At 40.8% G+C, this 22,045-nt stretch overlaps 1 protein-coding gene across 1 annotated transcript in view; it reads right to left on the bottom strand.

Annotated features, from left to right (window-relative positions):
* The window catches only part of myo3b (myosin IIIB), a 113,382-nt gene extending 91,961 nt beyond the window's left edge, over positions 1–21,421 (bottom strand). The window contains exons 1-9 of the mRNA XM_021597137.2: positions 21,237–21,421; positions 20,923–20,965; positions 13,698–13,881; positions 11,589–11,723; positions 10,850–10,954; positions 10,488–10,587; positions 9,667–9,743; positions 8,827–8,972; positions 111–176 (exon numbers count right to left, since the gene is read on the bottom strand). Of these exons, the coding sequence (XP_021452812.2) occupies positions 111–176; positions 8,827–8,972; positions 9,667–9,743; positions 10,488–10,587; positions 10,850–10,954; positions 11,589–11,723; positions 13,698–13,881; positions 20,923–20,965; positions 21,237–21,243 (863 nt within the window). The 5' untranslated portion in view covers positions 21,244–21,421. The remainder of the gene's footprint in view (positions 1–110; positions 177–8,826; positions 8,973–9,666; positions 9,744–10,487; positions 10,588–10,849; positions 10,955–11,588; positions 11,724–13,697; positions 13,882–20,922; positions 20,966–21,236) is intronic.
* Between the last annotated feature and the right edge of the window lie 624 nt (positions 21,422–22,045).

Genomic DNA, 22,045 nt, shown 5'->3' with positions numbered 1-22,045 from the left:
TCCCACTGGATTAGACCCAACAACTTCATTACTGTGTAAGTAAATGTAGAGGAAGACATTCATTTCAGCAGGAAGCAACTTCATTGTTATAGAAAGAGCAGGTTACTCACTGGGCAATGAAGTGACTGAAGCTTCTGCACCACTCCTCTGGGTTGCGTAACGTAGGGGAAGGGTTTCTGAAACGAACACACAACACAAAAAAATCATCATTCCTGGATATGCAGTTTTTTATTTATTTTTATTTTTTATTTTTTACATTGAACTGAAATGTTTAAGTTACTGATGGTGTTGTTGTCGGCCTAAACACGATAGTTCTCATGAGACTGGAGCGTCAGAATGGTTGGGTATAATTTGAGTGCTGAGTATAGTCAGTGAAAAATGATAACAGCTCCTCAACTGTCTGACAGGAAGCATCTGCCAGCAGGAGCCAACATTATGGGAGCCAGTAATACCTCTGTCAGCAGCATTTAAAGAGACCATCTATAACGAGGCACGCACCTCAAGACTAGTTCAGTGGATGAAATCGGGACGGAGCCATGGCAGTACCAAGGCTCAACAACAGGGCGTTGCCATTCTTCATGTTCAAAACATGCTCATCAAAGAAAATAAAGAAATAATGTAATGGGGAAGATAGTGATCAAAGTTATGATTTTGCTCATACTGTCCATTTGGATAGGGTGCTTTTGTACACTTAAGCTTTCAAACTGAATTTTCAAAGTATCATCAACTCATTTCTAAAATGCAGCCAGCTTTGTACATCTAAGGCATGCAAAAAAACAACCAAGAACAAATGGTTCTAATTTATATGATAAGAAAACATTATCAATAACAAAGCTTTATGCTACACACATATGGGAGCCTATTAAATGAGGAAATGTGTCATTATTCCCAGCACTAAGTCACGCACGTCTGTGATAGAGACTCAGAGTCAGACAGACAGTCCTTTCTGAAGTGCAGATCAAAGCCTAGTAATGGACTGCTTCAATGCAAAATATAATATGAGCCTGCAGCAATGCTCTTGCCTTGATGTTGTACCACTGCACTGCTTATATATTACAAAGTCAATACACCAGCACATTGGTGATAACACTGTCAAGTACCCTCATTGTGCTTAGAAAAACCAGGCATTTTTCTTTCCAGTATATATGGGAGCACTGACTCATTTTGTAAACACAATTGGCTTATTTAAATTTAGGTCGGGGCACTCCTTGTGCTGTCAAACGTGTGTCAAAGTGGATTGAGTCAAAATCAGTAGTTCTCAGCTCCACTTTTGAAGCCCTAAGTCTGCTACTAAGCTCAGAAAAAAGACAAAAAAGCATGCTCGTGAATATGATACTTCGTATGCAGAGCTCATAATTCTTCCCATTTACCTAATAGATATAAAAAACAGTCAGATAATTTCCATGAATCCTGACAGCCAATGTCATACAGTAGATATAGTTTTAGAGCATAGCAGGGATAATCAACTAGATTCAGCCACAGGCTGATTTTGTCTTGAGCGGATGTTCGGGGGGCCGGAACATGAATACAAATCATTTGTAGACTACAAATTGATCGCAAGAAGCCCAAACAGATATAATATTTGACTAAAACATAATCATTTCAAACATTGCTTATATTTGTATACAATCACGTGTCTCACTATTACGTGTGGGAATACTGGGGAACAGATTTACAAAATTGAAATCACTTGGAGCTGATATCCTGGTTTTATTTGTTTATAGGATGGCCACCAGTTGGGGAACCCAGAGTACGCACAGTGCATCATCAAATAAAGACACTATCTGGCAGTGTTTGAACTTTGAGGGCCTAAAGAGCGGCACTACGGGAAACACGAGAAAGACTTCTTCTGTGGGCCAACCGCTCAAACTCCAGCTCATCTATCATCAGAGAGCACCGGCAGTTCTGTTGAGCACACATGAATGAACACGGAAAAGTGCTGCAACATTTTTCTCTACAGGATAGACTGTGAGGGCACATCAGTGTGCCTGCATGGAATAACTGCATAACAGACAGACAGAGGCATTCTAAACACAACCAATGTCACACCCCCAATTTCCTATCACCTCAGAGGTCGAAACGGTCAGATGTGTATTAGATTATGTTAAAAACAATAGGATATTGAATGAGGGATAACAAGTAGTCAGTGCAATACATTTTCTCTAAGATAGCTGTTGGATAATCACAAACAATCCAATATTATTTGAAAAATATATATAACATAACTAGGTCAGAAACCTTTCCAGCCTGTGTTCTATTACTGCTACATTTCTCAGAACAACCCGTGAGGAGTTTCCAGAACAAATGACCACACAATGTTGAAAAATAATTGTGGCAAAGTAACTACATTCGTTTATAAACCATAGCGTGACTCATCATTACAAGACATTTGAAAAATGACCACTGATCGTTTGTCATAAAAAGGTCCCACAGAGAGATACAAACAGTATCCAGCAATATTCTAAAACTTTGTCCACACTGCAGGCCTTAATGCTCAAATCAAGTTTGTTTTTCAAATCCGTTTTGGATTATTGACTGTCCAAACAGCAAGTGACGTGACCAAAACGGATTTATGAGTGTTCAGACAGCAGTCATTTGTTGACATGGCTATGCTAGTTGTAATGACGGGTGTGAGCAGTGGTGCAGGCTGATTAGTGGTGGTGCTCGTGCTTCCTATCACTCAAGAGGTTATGTAGCAAGCTAACGTAACAACAATGCCTGCCATGGACATTTCCCAGTTTCTTTGAATGTTCAGAATCATAGTGTAAGAACACTTTTAAAGCCTCAAAAGATAAGATGACTTCTTCCTGCAGGAAAAAGAACAGATTCGAATCGGATATGCAAAAAAAATGGGATATAATTCACTTCAAACTGCCAATGTGAACAAGGATTTAGAGACTATGATGGATTGACCAGTTGACATATAGCCAATAGTAATCTTCCACATACAAAATGCCAAACAATTGTTGTGAAAAGTACGTACCAAAAGCTGTGTTAGTTTACTTTGAAATGAACGTGTCTCAATCTCAAAGACTCACAGTTTATAGAAAAGTAAGCATAAATCTTAACCCCAACCCTAACCCCAGCCTTTCATGTGCATAAAAATCACCAAAATGTTACCAAGCCTGAATGTCAAGATTACAATACAAGAATCACAGTTTACATTCTGCTAAAACTTAAGTTTACATTTAACATTGAACCAAGGCCTGCATACTGTGCTGCTGATGGTCAGGTGTCAATTTCAAAATCGGACCCTTATCAAATACATTCCAAAATGGATGAACAGTATTGGTAAAAGAAAACAGTAAAAATGGTAGCGATGTCTTTCAGTCTTGACTGTTCTGCTCTGTAACCTTTACATTACCTGTGGCTTTTGGCTGGGTTATTGCTTCTTGCCAGAACACTGGTTGCCCTATGATTTCATTAGCCTTTGTTGGCTCTGACAACCCATCATTTACACACATTATCTTCCTCACTTCACATCTCCCTTCAGACAGACACAAGCCCAGTTACATACAGTGAGCTCCAAAAGAATTGGGATAGTGACAGATTTTTTGTTGTATGCTGTAAGTGCTGTAATCTCTAAACGGTTCGTGAGATACGGATGAAAATACCTTCAAATTAAAGCTGACAGTCCGCACTTTAACCTCATAGTCATTGTATCATTTCAAATCCAAAGTACTGGATTACAAAGCCAAAACAACAGCAAACAATTTTACTGTCCCAATACTTTCGGAGTTCACTGTATTTTGCTAATATCCACTGGGATCTGGGCGAATAAACACAGCATTGGACTTCTTTGCCAATTCCCTTTAACCTTCACAGGCTTTTTAGGTACACATCTCCCTATGACTTTACACAGGACTTTACTCTGGGTTTGGCAAATACAGCATGGAGAATATTGGCTCAAGCAATTAACCTTTCCACATATTGAATATCTGAGAGCATCGTCTCAAGTTTCCGTAATTAATTCTGCAGTTAACCGTTTTACAGCTTTACCCTTTTACATGCTCCATTAGCCACATTCATGATAACCATGGGCCCCACATATATGACATACTATAAAGCAGGCAAAATCACATCCAATCTTCTCATCATGATATGCTGTAGGCCATATAATCTGTTTCCCGTAGAGGAGGATCTGTGATTGGCTCTTGGAGATCTATCTACAACAGATTGGCTCCCGGGCTGGCCTTACTTTACTGTTAATAGTGATTTACAATGGTGTTGGAATCAATACAATTCTTTCTATGTGATGCTATCTGTGGAAAAGAGCAAGCAGCAGGTATGAATGGAGTGGTGGAGCAGAGCAGCTTCCCTGACAGCGATCTGAACTCCACTCATCACTTCACACTGGTTCGCTGTGAAAGGGATACCATCTGTGCAAGTTCCCACCACAAATCTAAAGCTCTATCACGTGGCTTGCAGGAGTCCTGCCTGTGCTCAGCCCCAGTGTCAATGGCCCCAGAGGCCTGGCTACGTTAATGGTGCTGTTGTTTTATCTACACAGTGAGTCCACACCCTAAGGCCACTCCATCTGCTGTATGACATGGAGATAATGTAGTACAGCGAAGGGCATAGTCCTGAGCCAGCCAAAAACACCAGAACCCTCTCAGATCTCAACCCAGGATTCACATGCTGCCAGCTACATCACAAAAGGATATACAGTTGAAGTCGGAAGTTTACATACACCATAGCTAATTACATTTAAACTCAGTTTTTCACAATTCCTGACATTTAATCCTAGTAATAATTCCCTGTTTAAGGTAAGTTAGGATCACCACTTTATTTTAAGAATGTGAAATGTCAGAATAATAGTAGAGAGAATGATTTATTTCAGCTTTTTTTCTTTCATCACATTGGGTCAGAAGTTTACATACACTCAATTAGTATTCGGTAGCATTGCCTTTAAATTGCTTAACTTGGGTCAAACGTTTTGTGTAGCCTCCCACAAGCTTCCCACAATAAGTTGGGTGAATTTTTGCCCATTCCTCCTGACAGAGCTGGTGTAACTGAGTCAGGTTTCTAGGCCTCCTTGCTCACACACGCCTTTTCAGTTCTGTCCACACATTTTCTATAGGAATGAGGTCAGGGCTTTGTGATGGCCACTCCAATACCTTGACTTTGTTGTCCTTAAGCCAATTTGACAACTTTGGAAGTATGCTTGGGGTCATTGTCCATTTGAAAGACACATTTGCGACCAAGCTTTTAACTTCCTGACTGATATCTTGAGATGTTGCTTCAATATATTCACAATTTTCTTACCTCATGATGCCATCTATTTTGTGAAGTGCACCAGTCCCTCCTGCAGCAAAGCATCCCCACAACATGATGCTGCCACCCCCCGTGCTTCGCGGTTGGGATGCTGTTCTTTGGGTTGCAAGCCTCCCCCTTTTTCCTCCAAACATAACGATGGTCATTATGGCCAAACACTTATATTTTTGCTTCATCAGACCAGTGGACACTTCCCCAAAAATATATTTTCCCCATGTGCAGTTGCAAACCATAGTCTGCCTTTTTTATGTTGGTTTTGGTGCAATGGCTTCTTCCTTGCTGAGCGCCCTTTCAGGTTATGTCGATATAGGACTTGTTTTACTGTGGATATAGATACTTTTGTACCTGTTTCCTCCAGCATCTTCACAAGGTCCTTTGCTGTTGTTCTGGGATTGATTTGCACTTTTCGCACCAAAGCACGTTCATCTCTAGGAGACATAATGCGTCTCCTTCCTGAGCGGTATGACGGCTGCGTGGTCCCATGGTGTTTATACTTGCGAACTATTGTTTGTACAAATGAGCGTGGTACCTTCACGTGTTTGGAAATTGCTCCCAAGGATGAACCAGACTTGTTGAGGTCTACAATTTTTTTTCTGATGTCTTGCCTGATTTCTTTTGATTTTCCCATGATGTCAAGCAAAGAGGCACTGATTTTGAAGGTAGGCCTTGAAATACATCCACAGGTACACCTCCAATTGACTCAAATGATGTAAATTAGCCTATCAGAAGCTTCTAAAGCCATGACATAATTTTCTGGAATTTTCCAAGCTGTTTAAAGGCACAGTCAACTTAGTGTATGTAAACGTCTGACCCACTGGAATTTTGATACAGTGAAATAATTTGTCTGTAAACAATTTTTGGAAAAATTACTTGTGTCATGCACAAAGTAGATGTCCTAACCGACTTGCCAAAACTATAGTTTGTTAACAAGAAATTTGTGGAGTGGTTGAAAAACGAGTTTTAATGACTCCAACCTAAGTGTATGTAAACTTCCGACTTCAACTGTAGGTGAAGCCAGACAGAAGCATCAACTAGATTTAGATGGTGACATTGAATATGCAGTTATTGCAATATTTCAAAAAACATCTGTTGCTTATACCCAATATAGACCATGTTTGTCATGGTAATGTCCTACTCATAGGAATAATTTTAGGATTTACACTGCAGATTAATAAATACAGTGTGCCATTGAGTGGATTGTGAGATGGAAATACAAGAATGTGTGCAAAGACATACAATATTATGTCATAAGGAATTATAAACTGAGTGGTTCGAGCCCTGAATGCTGATTGGCTTTATTTTATACCACGGGTATGACAAAACATGTATTTTTACTGCTCTAATTACGTTGGTAACCAGTTTATGAAAGCAATAAGGCACCTTGGGGGTTTGTGGTATATGGCCAACATACCACAGCTAAGGGCTGTATCCAGGCACTCTGCGTTGCGTCATGCATGAGAACAGCCCTTAGCGGTGGTATATTGGCCATATACACCACACCCCCTCGAGCCTTATTGCTTAAATATAGCATGTTTTTGTGTCCGTGGGATTTTTTATAAAACCTATTATTCCCAAGGACAATACTCTATCAGGAGAAGCCACTGATTATGGCAATTTAAAGAGCAACTAAAGCATGATTGTAATACTCACAGGAAACAACAATTTAATCTACCTCATTACAATTATTAAATCGATCTCATTACAATCATTAAATCGACCTCATTACAATCATTAAATCGACCTCATTACAATCATTAAATCGACCTCATTACAATCATTAAATCCACCTAATTTTACAATAATTAAATATACCTCATTACAATCATTAAATCAACCTCATTTTTCAATCATTAAATCAACCTAATTTTACAATAATTAAATCTACCGCATCACAATCATTAAATCTACCTCATTACAATAATTAAGTCTACCTCATTACAATCATTAACTTTGCCTCATTACAATCATTAAATCTACCTCAATACAATCATTAAATCTACCTCAATACAAACATTAAAGCAATATATTGCGTATCACTATAATTTCTGTGCTCAAAGTGCAGAATAAAAGTGTAACACACAGGTACACCTTTTTGTAACACATGTCCTCTGTTTCAAATAGAACGCACATACAACAGACAGACACTGTCAGACAACCTTCCCTTATTAGTTTGGCTGCCTTGTTGCATTGATGGGAAAATATATTTGAGACAGATGACATGTTAACAGAATCATTTCACGGTTCAGTGTGCCCGCACTGTGATTTATCCTGGCGCCGCCCAGCCAAAGGTCCTAATTCAAAAGATTTATGGGCCAGGGCCAAATATCTATTTTGATTTTGAAAAAGAATCCCCAGTCTTAACAATGGTAGATTGCTGCACGTGTCTAACTCTATTCATATTCCAAATCTCTCATAAAGTCAAATTATTTCATTAAAAGGTGATAAAGAAAAATGGATGAATGATAACAGAAGAGAACTGTACATGCCCTTCCATTGTTTATCACGACCTCTAGGGAATGTCATCTAAGGGCAATTCAAGTCATTCACACAGAATGCAAAACCTGCTCTGGTACTGTATCAATAGCTGCATCTACTTTAGATACTGTCTGCTGTTTTCATCCTTCTACCAAAACAGGCCAATCACCAACTCAGCACAATACAGAATTTAGGTGTACATCCCACTGAAAAGGTTCCATCCTATCAAATCAGATGACTGAATGCATGCTTCCCCACAGACCCAGTAGAGTGTTATTCCAGGCTCTGTGATTCGGGAGCGTTCGTTTGACCAGGACAGCTTCCTCTGAGCCTGTAATTGCTGTGACCTGTTTTACCTTTCACTTCGAGTTTGGTGTGATAAACCACTGCTGTGGTTCCCATAACTACTACAGCAACACGATGCATGCTTGTTTCTCATCAGGTTTGGTGGGGTGGAGATAACACCGTGATGGGTGGCTGGTGACAGCCTCATCTCAATGTGAATGGAGCTAATCACCAATGCAAATTGCAATCAGAAGGGCACATCCTCACCAAACTGAGAGATAATTGCATGATTGTGCCAATAGTAAAAGGTCAGCCACTTGTACCATCAGAGCTTTTAAATAATCATTCATCAGAAATTGTGAACACATCAGAGGAGAGTTTTTAGATGAAATAACATATTTAAGGGTAAGGCCAAATGTTGTTCCATTAACTCTTGATCAGTTCTGATCAATTTATCATTCTGCAATTTTCAATTGAGTTTACAATCTAGCCTTGTAGCTTGGAAACACGGATTGTAGAAGGCTAATTATTTCCTTGATTTAATTCATTTATACCAGGTCTATCCTGCATTTCATGACCACACAAAATTACATTAAGAATCTTTTAAATTTCTTGACACATTTGGCATTTCATAATTTTTCAGAGAAAGGGCTCTGTGACGATCCCCTCTTAAATTCAGTTTACCATTGTCCTCCAGCCAAAATCAAAAGCTTCTTACGAGAGCGCAACTGCTGCTGCGTGTCTGGTCTGCCCCAGCCAGCCATGTGCAGAGGGAGCCCTCTAGTGCCTTACCGTGGGATCTTGAAGAGGGCTTTGACGGGGTGCATCTCAGACAACGGGGGGTCTCCATCAGCCAGCTCTATGGCTGTGATGCCCAGTGACCACACGTCACAGCGGGCGTCATACGTGGAGTCATACTGCTGCTCACAGGCGATGACCTGGGACGACACAGGCAGGACAAGCATGACACAAGCAGGTGGACACTTATCATGCAAGTTGCTGCCATGTTTCTTACTGTCCATGATGATATGACAATAATGTTTTTACAACAGCGAGGTACGGACTTCATTACGGCCACTTTCATTTTTGTGGAGCTGAAATCCGATGAGTTTTGGGCAACAGTGCAGGAGACGATAAAGTCATTTTATAATTGCCTGTGTTTGAAAAACACATTGTAATGTTGATTTAAAAAGGGTACAGTTAAATTCATTCATCAGATAATGTGCGTTGCAACTAGTATTGCGCCTCCCTTCTCTCACTGTCAAAAATCATTACTGAGACCAAAATGAACAGCCTCCTTTATTCTAATTGCCCCTGAGGACCCCTCCTACCAGCCCAATCATCATGCCTCATTTCTGCCAAACAGTAAGCTGGGGCAGCAGACTCCCAGCTATTAACCTTGGGGCGACCTCAAGAGCAGGGCGCGTGGAGGGGAATGCACAATGACAAGGGGGTGTTACATATTAAACAGCCTCAGCAGAGTACATAGTCACTCGTCTATCTCGCTCTACAGTCCACATAGCACATCTAATGCAACTCAATGGTGTCATCATGTAGGATATTTTGGTGCTTAGTGTTCTCATGTAATTGCAAGCAAAGTGGTTTAGTTGGGCATGTCAAAAAAAGGCTAACCTCAGGTGCCATCCAAAAGGGAGTGCCAACGGATGTGTTTCTCCTCAAACGTGCACTCGTCAGCTGAGCAGAGACACCTGGATAGAATACAAGCTAATTAATAAATCACCTCATTCTCAGAGCATCGGTGTTTGGTGCAAAATAAGATTGTTTGTGTTATACCACATTACAGCCTGTAATAATTACATATTAACAGTTGTTTAATATGCTGTAATGTGCATATTACATGATTGTGAATTACAGAGGGAAAGTGTGTGTGAATCAATCAATAGCAATATGGCATATCATTTGGTGGGGCAACCTGCCATACCAACATAAATTGGCAATAATAATTTCAAATTAAGTGGGACAGATTTTTATCAGCAGGAGTCCACTTCATTCCCAACACACAAGGACATAAACATGCCCGGGGCAACTCAGAGTCATTTGCTAGAACAGCTTTCTTTTTTATATGCAAAGGATCAAATAATGCAATTTAAATTAGCAATAATAGCCTTAGGTTAAGCTATGGTCCATGAAATATGTTACATAGGGTAGGGGGGGAAGCAAGATGTGGACTGCATCGAAGCATTGATCTCCACATGCTCGTATTCATCTTATAGTCTTTACCAATAATATCACAGGCTTTTTTGTGGACAAAAAAAAAAAACATGGATTAACTTCCAACTATTAATGATAAGTCATCTGTTAAACAAAGACCCAGACAGAAGAAAGAGCCAACAAACAACTTCCCAGAGCCTCCCTGTAATATGCATGTATCTCTTTCTACAAGCCATCAATTAGCCAAAGTGCACCCACAACAGGATAACAAAAGCCATTACCAAAGTCAACAAGTTTGACCCCTCCCTCGGTGGTCAGAAGGATGTTGTTTCCTTTGACGTCACGATGGATAATCCGGTTGTTGTGTAAATGCTGGAGACCCTGGCAGGCGTGAGGAGGAAAGCAAAGGGGGGCTTAATAAGCATCAGTAACCCCATTATCAACGGTTTGTGATTAGTACAATTTGAATGTGTTTCAAATAAAGCTGTCTACTGCCATGCATATCAAAGAGCTCCCCCTGGTGTTTAAAGGGATGGAAATCTATTACTCCCACACCCCGCCACCACCTGAGTCAATCCCCTGCCCACTGTGTGTGGATGCCACCCCCTTCCGTCATTAGGCGTTTTGCAGTTGGCCATCTCACCAAGAGGGCGCCGTATAAGATGTATGCGATAACGGGCTCCAGCAGTCGCTGGCCCCGCATGAGCAGGCCTTTGATGAGATCGGTGACTGAGCCCCCGTTGCACAGCTGTGTGTGTGAGAGAGAGAGAGAGAGAGAGACAGAGAGACAGAGAGACAGAGAGTGAGAGAGAGACAGAGAGTGAGTGAGAGAGACAGAGTGAGTGAGAGAGACAGAGAGAACAGTGGCTCCTCCATTACTCACTACTCTAGATTATGATTCATTACACAAGAGCCATCCCTCCCACACATACACAACTAGACTGGTGTCACGGCTCTTTCTTCCAGAGCTTTTCAAACATGCAATTTTTCCCAGTGTAGGAGGGTGACCTCCTCTCAGCTCTGCGATGGATTTCACTGCCGTGATATAAAGCAAACCTACTGTTTGTGATCCTTCTACTTCTTAAACAGACAACAGCTGTAAGACTACGTGATCATAGTGGAGGAGACGTAACACAGGAGAGAGATAAAGTGCAGCTACTTATATTGAGCACAAGCAGACTGTAATGTTTGACATGCAAACACCACTGGGTTATATTTCCTCCTGTGAAAAGTCATACAGTATGAGCACTTTAATGATTAACTCCATATGTGTAGTGCTAAAGATGTAGAGATGTTATAGATATACAGTATTTGACAGGACTGTATAAAGCTGGGCAAAGTCTTACTTCATAAGTGAGACAGAATAACCCAGGGGATCTCACCTCTAGAACCAACCAGAGCTGTCCGCCTGAGAGGTCATCTGACTTGTAGAACATGCCGTAGAACTTGACCACGTTGGGGTGGTTGGACAAGGTCCTCAGGATGTTGTACTCGGCCTCAATCTCCTCATCAACATCCTTTGTCAAAGAGGACACATTTACATCAGCGACAACACACCATTTTGAAGGAGGATATTTGTCATAAGTCACACAACAAACTGTATTGACACTTCTGACATAAAAAAAAGGATGTTGAAATTAGATTATAAGGAAGCTAAAACACCTTCAATCAGAGCCCGGAACCATTAAACACAGGGGAAACTAGTTCTTGGTCAGAAGTACCAGCTGAGCTTCTTCTAAATCAGTTTAAATCTCAGTGGAAGAGAAAGCGTCACAGAGACAGAATTCCTCCTCCTGGATGTGTGAAATATACTGTCAGCGGTCTAATCAAGGAGAGGAATGAGCATGGAAGCAGCTGCATCTTCATAACCGGCCAGGCAGGGAGCTGCAGCAGGGGGTTAGCAAAGAGAGTCGCAAGAGGGATTGGAGCACCGACACAATCATAAACAAGCACTCAGCCCTGAATCTCACAAACACACAACATGGCGCAACTGCAGGGCCCATGGCCCCAGGCATCTGCACCACAGACAGGTCTGGCAACTAACTGCACATCACTAAGGTAGCGAGCGGCACATGCATAATGGGGAACGTGGACACAGCGACTGGTTAGGACGACCGTGGAAAGCGGGTGTAGAAATGGAGTGAAAATAGGTGAAAGAGGAAACAGGTGGGAAGTGGCGTGTCTAGAACATTCTGAATGGGGGTGGCCAAGGTGGGCCACAAGCTCAGTTTACAGGGGGCCATAACATTTTGAACCTTAATCGATCAAATTGGTTTTTACAATATAATTATGATGGTTCAACAGCTGTAATGCTTCAGCTTAGGTTTGGTGCATTTCCCTGTTAAAATAAATCATAAATCAATTCCAAAAGTATTGATAAAGTGTCTGCATGGAAGGTGTGTGCGAATTATACAGGGTCATTCGAGGGGGGGGTCTCAATTCTTTCTACAGGACCTCCTATGAAAATGTTTAATGTGCTTTATAGTAAAGACATGGAATTTCACTGTACAAATGTATTACCTTTTCATTTGTCATGAACACAATGAGTCATGAAGTTTTCATCTGACTGTCAAACAAAATCACTTCAAAGTATACTTTTGTCCACTCCAAAATAGGTCCAGCATCTGAACAGGGCACTGTGCACCCGCCATTTGAATGGAAAGGTAAACTCTATTACAAACACCATAAGTTTAATGACATTCAGCCAAAAGAGTGGCGGCATCCCCAAAATGTTTTACAATAAAAAGAGAAAGAAAGGTAGAAATTTCTCCTTCGTGTGTATCCGTGTTTCATAATTTTCGCAAGAGGCTAATTCACAAGCGGCATAATTCGGAAGGGGCATAATTCACAAGAGGCTGAATCTATTTCACCAGAGAAAGCATCGGAGTGAGGCAAACATCGCCTCTCTGTCTTAGTATATGTAGGTCATGTATCTTATTTTGTCTGGCCAAAAAGAGTATGGCATGTCCAGACAGCATCAGATACATGGGCTACACATACTAAGACATAGGGCTGTTTCGCTCGCTCGGATGCTTTCTCTGGTGAGATTGAGGAGTCTTGCTGTCAGTCAATGTATTCACAGACGGCCTATGAGATCTCAGAATTTCTGGGGGGCCACCGGGGTGGCCAATCAGATTTCAGTGGAGGGGTGTGGCCAGCCTGGGCCACCCCCTTGACACGCCACTATAGTTGGGGAATCTACTAGGGAACAGTAAACACAGGGACAGGTACAGGAGGAGGGGTAGGCAGGTACAGGGAAATAAGCAAAGAAACTTACTCTGTTTGTATGCCTGGTATACTGAGACAAGCCAAACAATAGTAAAGAAAAACAGAGATGATTTCCTTTATTCATTTGTTTGGTTTAGTGTTGTCACAGGTCAGGGTTGACAATTCTAGGCGGGAGAGCACCTAAACTTGTTAGATCCATAGCAATTATGCTCCATGCACAAGGTGGCACATGCATTGATTGTATGTCTTTTGCAATTACTTACATTGATTGGGTCCAGGACTTTGACTGCTGCCTGACTCCCATCCTTCCTGTTGTTCACTCTGTAGACTTTACCATAGGTTCCTTTACCGATGGTCTCCGCAATGTCCCAGTCACCCGATGGATCCGCCAGGCTCTCCAGACCGATCATACTGGCCTTGTAAGGGTATAGTCCATACAGCGATCTCCTACATTGAATAATAGAGATCCAAGAGAAATGCTTCATTCATGTACACACATTGGAACTAAATATGCATCCCTGACAACACTTTCCTCCTCTCTAGGGGAAGCTTTGCTAATCAAGGAAAGATGGCAGGCAATGTGTCACCATAGCTTTAAGCTTAGCTTCAAAACATCACGCATGTGGCTTTAACCACACTGATGTGCATGTAACGCTCCACCAAAACACACTTTCTCACTAGCGATATATCAACAGCATAGATCCTAACAGCTTGCTATGTCATACAGTAGATTACTTCACCACTGACTGTGCTCAATGACACATCTATTTGGCCATGGGAGGCGCTTAACAGATTTAAAACTGATGAAGAGAAAGCAAAATACAAACCATACGACGGTACTTACATCGGGACTGTTATTTTCTGCTGACTCATTAGGCCTTGGGCAGTGCACACAAATGACTAAGGTGTTTCATAGTAAAACAAGACCCACACAGATGACGCTCGCTTATCCCCGGGAGGACATGTAACAAGCAGCATTGCACTGGGACGCCGAATTAGCGCGCACAACAGGGACCCAGTCTATGCCGAAGAACACGCCACTAAGAACACTACAATCTCTTCAGAATCAATTGGATTGGCCTGAGATTAACTTGACTGGTGCTTGTGTCTACCACAGAACCAACCCCGCCCCCAAAGGCTCCACACATAATCAAACTGAAAGAGTTTTCTAAAACAATTTCTATTTTTTTTCTCTTCGTTGTATCATTTTCAATCTGACTTTGGTGTCTTTATCCGATGACAGGTCAAGCTCAAATCATACTAAGTAACTGCATAATGAGGGGCTTTTTCCCCGGACACAGACTAAGCCTAATCCTGGACTAAAAAGCATTTTCAATGGAGATTCTTAATCTTAATCTGTATCTAGGAAACCACCCCATAGCGTCATAAATGAAGGATAAATCCCTATTATCAAATCCGAGGGGCTAGGCCTGTAATAAATCACTCTGGGGTATATACAGTGGGTCATAACCAACATGACAGATATAATGGGTTAATGGTGCAAAGCAAGAGGTGTCAAAACACACACCTGAGTGAGCAGTTGTACGATGCGAACGATCAGGAAAACGTATTTACATATGTATGTATTCCGTATTCCCTGAATGATTGATACTCTCAGTGGAGGGAGTTCAGTTCTCCCATCCCTTCAGTTTGTCACATAAAGTGCAATGTATCACAGAGGTTGACTGACCCTGAGGGAGACGGGGGAGCATTTATTTTGAGTAGCGGTTCACGTGAAAAACAAATAACGATATTTGGACCACCAGGCCTCTCTGTCACTGCACCAGCGTGGATAGATTTATGAATTGGCATAGGAGCAGGGTGAGTGATGGCTTGACACTAGATGGATATAACAGTCATTTGAGGAGATGTATAAACATAAAGAGCAAAGTGGTGGCTGAAGTCCTTCAATTTGTCCATCCTCAAAGAAACCAAACATGGCATGGACAAGCGGGAGACAATAGGCGAGACCGCCTAATCATTTCCCCAACTGTCCAACTTCAGTAAAAAAAACAACACTATCATCACCGATCATCCAGAAACCAATCTACCTGCTCAGTCCCGTTCAAATACAGTAAATCACACATGCCTTGTGCATCAACAAGGTCAAAAAAGCTATTTTTGAGCCATTGATTCCTCAAAACGAATGGAAACATTTTTGTTTCCAAGCATCTTTGAGTCTCAGTGCATTGAATACATTGTGGTTCCCTTGTTGCCTAGCCATCTATGCCAGGCTTTTGTAACAACAGTAGGCTCATATTGCTAGAGAGCAGCTGTGTGACCAAAGTGGCTGGAAGCATCAGACACCCAGTCTAGTATATCAACTTTCTCCTGGTGCTTCAAAACTAAGCTCAAGTCTCGGATCTGCATTAGTAACCTATTGCCAGTCCAGCTGGTGTTGTTCTCATGAAAATACTCAATTGGTGGCTGAAATATATATTTTTGAAAATCATTTGTTGAAAGGAAAACAGCATGAACTTAGATCAGATTTTACATATCAACTTCAGATCACTAAAGACACACACTATGAATGAAATGAAATACAACGCTACACATAACCCTTTACACCTCTCTAACGTCTCCTTTTGAATGTCAAACATCACACTGACAATAAGCACCGGTAGCATAACAAGAACGCTGAGATAAACACAAAAGAGAACATGTCAATAGAACATCATCCATCCTTAATCAGAAATCTCACATCTCCTTTCAACTCAAACATTACATAACATACGTACAGTACGGTATACCACTCTGAATCTCAAACTGAACTCTCAAAAATATTTTCAGGTAAAAAAAAAAGCTTCAATAGCCCATGCATACCTCGTTTGTGACAGTTGATTCCCTATCACGTTCTGCTAAAAGTGTGTCTCTGTGTCTACCCTAGCAACATGTCCCTGACCAAATCATGCTAATCAGCAGCGATCAATAATGCATCCAGTAGTAATCAGCAATGTGATCTAGTTTTAAATATTCAGGTGCCAGATGTATCCAGTCATAAACGAGGTAGATATGAAGCCTCTCAGGTTGCACACAGGTAACCAGGAAGTTCTGGATAGTTACGAGGTCATGTGACCCACACATGTCTCCAATCAGTAAATTAACTCTACCTCACTGACATACTCTTGATAAAATACCTGACTTTGGATTCAGACAACTCTTGATCTTCATTAAAATTCTAAATGGCTAAAATACTAGATTTAATGTGCAGTTGTGTAATGTCTTAGTGGTACTTAAATTGCATAGGCTACATTGCAGTGTGTTGCAATGCATTGTACTCATTTGTTGAATGGTTAGCAGCAAGGACGAGACTTATTTCACATGAGCAACAAACACCAGCAGCCATGTTGCTATGAGTACAAAGCCCAGGGGGAACACAGAGATAAAAGACGATCACACAGACTGAACACAAAAGATAACCGCTGCCTCAACAGCTTCCATTTCATACAGATAACTGTCAGTATACCGTGAATAGATCAGATTTGAAATTGAACTGACGTTGTTGAATCTAACCCATGCAAATAATTCATACATTAACAACAAACGTGATCTGTTTTCATATAAACCCAAAATCGAGAGATTGATATATTCCCGACCCCTGAGACTATTGTGTATTAACAGCAAAATACTGTATATCTTATCACCACAGCAATGAGAGAGAAAATGTTCCTACAACCGTTTTCCCAAACGGATGTGCGATAAACCAATGTCTGGGAGACAACAAAAGAGCGCTCTCGCAGAACAGGACACCAGAACTGCCTGATGGCAAGGCTCTGGTTACTCATTGTCTACGACACTGTGTCAACAACATGTGGGAGAAAAAAAATACGTCGTAAAGAATGCAATGCTCTCAATGCATGCATAAAATGCAGTTGGATAACCCAGCTAACATATTGATGTATATAAAACATTATAAATGTATTACATATTTATGTGCACTCGGCATCATTGAAGGATAAAGCCAAAAGCATTAGCCAGGAGTTTACAATGCACTCAATTAGAGGTCGACCGATTATGATTTTTCAACGCCGATACCGATACCGATTATTGCAGGACCAAAAAAGCCGATGCCGATTAATCAGACGATTTTTATTTTATTTGTTATTTGTAATAATACAATTACAACAATACTGAATTAACACTTATTTTAACTTAATATAAAACATCAATAAAATCAATTTAGCCTCAACTAAATAATGAAACATGTTCAACTTGGTTTAAATAATGCAAAAACAAAGTGTTAGAGAAGAAAGTAATACGTGTCATGTAAAAATGTGTGCCATGTAAAAAAGCTAACGTTTGAGTTCCTTGCTCAGAACATGAGAACATATGAAAGCTGGTGGTTCCTTTTAACATGAGACTTCAATATCCAAAGGTAAGAGGTTTTAGGTTGTAGTTATTATAGTATTTATAGGACTATTTCTCTCTATACCATTTGTATTTCATATAGCTTTGACTATTGGATGTTCTTATAGGCACTATAGTATTGCCAGTGTAACAGTATAGCTTCCGTCCCCCTCCTTGCCCCTACCTGGGCTCGAACCAGGAACACATAGACAACAGCCACACTCGAAGCATTGTTACCCATCGCTCCACAAAAGCCACGGCCCTTGCAGCGCAAGGGGAATAACTACTCCAAATCTAAAAGCGAGTGACGTTTGAAACAGTATTAGCGCACACCCAGCTAACTAGCTAGCCATTTCACATTGGTTACACCAGCCATTAGGCTGATAGGCTTGAAGTCATAAACAGCACTGTGCTTGCGAAGAGCTGCTGGCAAAACGCATGAAAGTGCTGTTTGAATGAATGATTACGGGCCTGCTGCTGCTCAGTCAGACTGCTCTATCAAATCAGACTTAATTATAACATAATAACACACAGAAATACGAGCCTTTGGTCATTAATAAGGTCGAATCCGGAAACGTTCATTTTGAAAACATAACGTTTATTATTTCAGTGAAATACGGAACCGTTCGGTATTTTATCTAACGGGTGGCATCCCTAAGTCTAAATATTCTTGTTACATTGCACAACCTTCAATGTATGTCATAATTACGTAATAATTAATAATTAGCAATGAGCCAGGCAGCCCAAACTGTTGCATATACCCTGACTCTGCATGCAATGAACGCAAGAGAAATTACACAATTTCAACTGGTTAATATTGCCTGCTAAACTGGATCAGTAGTCATAACTAGTGATTATGATTGATTGTTTTTTATACGACAAGTTTAATGCTAGCTAGCAATTTACCATGGCTTCTACTACATTCGCGTAACAGGCAGGCTACTGGTGGAGTGCAATGGTTAGAGCGTTGGACTAGTTAACTGTGCGGTTGCAAAAAAATAAAAAATAAAAACAATAATCGGAAATCGGCACCCAAAAATACTGATTTCCGATTGTTATGAAAGCTTGAAATCGGCCCTAATTAATCGGCCATTCCGATTAATCGGTCGACCTCTACACTCAACATTGGAGCCAGTAGATGTGACAACACAACATGCAATGTATTTCCCACTAGCTCGACAATGTGTTTCATCAGCTACTGTGCATATACCGTATAGGTATATTTAGCATGGTTCACAAAATCACTATGATTCTTCATAGGCACAACCAAACAGGTGATATGTGGACATGGTGGCAGTTACAGGTCATGTGACCAGTTACTAACACAGATTACCTTCCACACTGGACTGGAACCAGAGTGCAAGGTGTAAGAGGAGAATCTAACTCACACACACTCTATATCCCAAGCTGACTGGTAAGTTTTACATGGTCTGTTGCAAAAATACTCAGTTCTTCCCAACTTTAATCCCTGTTAAGGGGATATGAATGGGCTTCACAGCACTGTAAACCTTCATCAACATGTCAAACTTGAATCGTCATGTCCTTGCCATAACCCTGTCTGACCAGTGACCACAGTCATGGAGAGATTACAGTGGTGGAGATGAAATGTGTTGCATCCCACTATTCAAACCTCATCATTTACAGGTAAGTACTTCTGTGCTGCCATAGGCACACTAGGTACTGCTGTAACACTAATATCATACTACAGGACACTGTATGATAGCCTGATCCATGACCATCCTGAACGCTGCACTCTCGTTTCGTGTAGCGAAACAGAATGTAAACTGGCGAGACTTCAGGATGGTTGTACAGTAGGAGGCTAAGGCTAACTGTATGATATGTAGTGGTGAAAGCCAAAGTGGGAAGAACTGAGTATCTGATCTGGTCTCTCACCATATCCTGCCGTGTAGGTGGAAAAACTCTTTTGCCTTGAGGTGATTTTCCTCAGTGTTTCCATGTATCCTGAGCATTGAGTAAAAACGACACACCCTATCGTCAATACTGTACATGTATGCCATGTGTGCTGTATTTTATAATATAGGTTAAAATGCGACATGAGTTTGTAAAAGGCAGTAGCCAAGCCTAACAAAAACAGCTTCTTAGCAAACAGCAATTTCTCAAAATTGTGCTAGGACCGCCTGGGAGTGGTCTGAGTGGGGAAGGGAAAACCAAAAAGTTGCTGTTATTGGCAGAGATGTTTGTAACTCTCTTTCTTATTGGTCTATTGACTAATTTACCACCTGGTGATGTCACCAGGCAGGCCAAAACTCCATCCCACCTAAATAGGCTGAAATTTCAGGCGCACTTTCGAACAGCTCTTACACTAAAAGGGCATTATCATTTTCACAGTATTATTCCAACTTCATAGTGTGGAAATAAACACTGAGTGTACAAAACATTAGGAACACCTTCCTACTATTGAGTTACACCACCTTTTGCCCTCCGAATAGCCTCAATTCATCGGAGCATGGACTCTACAAGGTGTCAAACGCTTTCCACAGGAATGCTGGCCCGTGTTGACACCAATGCTTCCCACAGTTGTGTGTCAAGTTGGTTGGATGCCCTTTGGGTGGTGGACCAGTGTTGATACACGCAGGTAACTGTTGAGCATGAAAAACACAGCAGCGTCGCAGTTCTTGACACAAACCGGTGCGCCTGGCACCTACTACCATACCCCGTTCAAAGGCACTTCAATCTTTTGTCTTGCCCATTCACCCTCTGAATGGCACACATACACAATCCATGTCTCAATTGTCTCAAGGCTTCTTTAACCTGTCTCCTCCCCTTCATCTACGCTGGTTGAAGTGGATTTAACAGGTTACATCTATAAAGGATCATAGTTTTCAACTGGATTCACCTGGTGAGTCTGTCATGTAAAGAGCAGGTGTTCCTAATGTTTTGTACACTCAGTGTATTTAACACGTAAGCAAATCGCGTTTTTGACTGCAATGGGCCTTTAAAGCCTCTGTAATCTTCATGTCAGCCAATTTATTCTTTGCTAGGTACTGTAGTCATATGTTTGTTTTTGGTACTGCTGCTTAAAGAAAAAAATAACAACTTGATTTCCTTTCAGACTATTTACATTTATTTTCAAAATATTGCAGTCATGTATTTTGAATATATTTTTTATTAAAGCCTTACCCTGTCTTTGCTGCGTCTGTATTTCCATTTGTGAACCCGAACCCTGAAAATGTTTTACATGGTAGAAAAGACTCTTAAACAAATGAGAACTTATTAAACATCTTGACAGACATAAAAAAAACTAACAACACATTTTCCTTTCAATTTGATAAATTTGCGACACATGACATGGCCAGTTCAAACACAGGCATCCCCATCTCAGGAATGCGGAGATAATGAACGACATTTCGACGTTTGTAACTACACTATGACAAACGTTTTTAACATAATGTAGACAAGCATCATCCAATTAATACACTTTCTCTGTACCTTACCGTCCATAGCGACATATCCGAACTGATTTTCTCGGTTTTCTCACTAACCACAATCACCCGTCAAGGGTTTAATTATTAACAGGAACTTGATAAGCAATTGAGAGGAAATAATATACCCTAACCTACTTGCTCTGCAGGCTATTTCTTCATTCTGTATATGTCTTACTTAGACTAATGTAATATAGCACATACAAAATGCTTTACAAAAAAAATAAAACATGTATAAATAAGATCTTACCAAAGCACGGAACCAACAAGTTCCTCAAATGTAGGGATGCCTGTGGCGGGTGTTTTAGTGCTCGTGTGGTCAGAGCGTGCGAGAAAAGCTCCATTTTAGAAAAAGGCCTTGGTTTAGCTAACTATTTAACAACTCTTAGGATTCCCTGCTGGCATCATCTGCATGTCTGACAAATTCCACTAATTAGAGATGATGCCATGACATAGAGGCTTTGTACAGTACGTTGAGAGGCCTTTTGTCTTTGAAACTTCAACCCAGTTTTCATCCAGTGCACAATATAATCTGTTGCTGTCATTCATAGTTCCTATTTGGCTTGCAATGATGCATTGTGAATAGGACTCTGTCTAGTTGTTTTTCTCTAATTTAAAACTGAGTTTCTCTCTTTAATTCTCACAGATGTGTTCCACAGGCCATGGAGACTGAAAGTATAGGCTAAGTTAATTTTTTTAAAACTAGGCAAGTCAGTTAAGAACAAATTCTTAATTATTTCAAGTTGTACATTAAATCATATTCAGTCGAAGAAGCCAATGAGTAAATGATCCATAGTGCTCCCAGTCCCAGAACAATGATC

Source organism: Oncorhynchus mykiss, chromosome 3, assembly GCF_013265735.2.
Source record: "Oncorhynchus mykiss isolate Arlee chromosome 3, USDA_OmykA_1.1, whole genome shotgun sequence".
Taxonomy (NCBI): Eukaryota; Metazoa; Chordata; class Actinopteri; order Salmoniformes; family Salmonidae; genus Oncorhynchus; species Oncorhynchus mykiss.
Note: the sequence above shows the minus strand (reverse complement) of the source record. Positions and strands in the feature narration are given on the sequence as shown.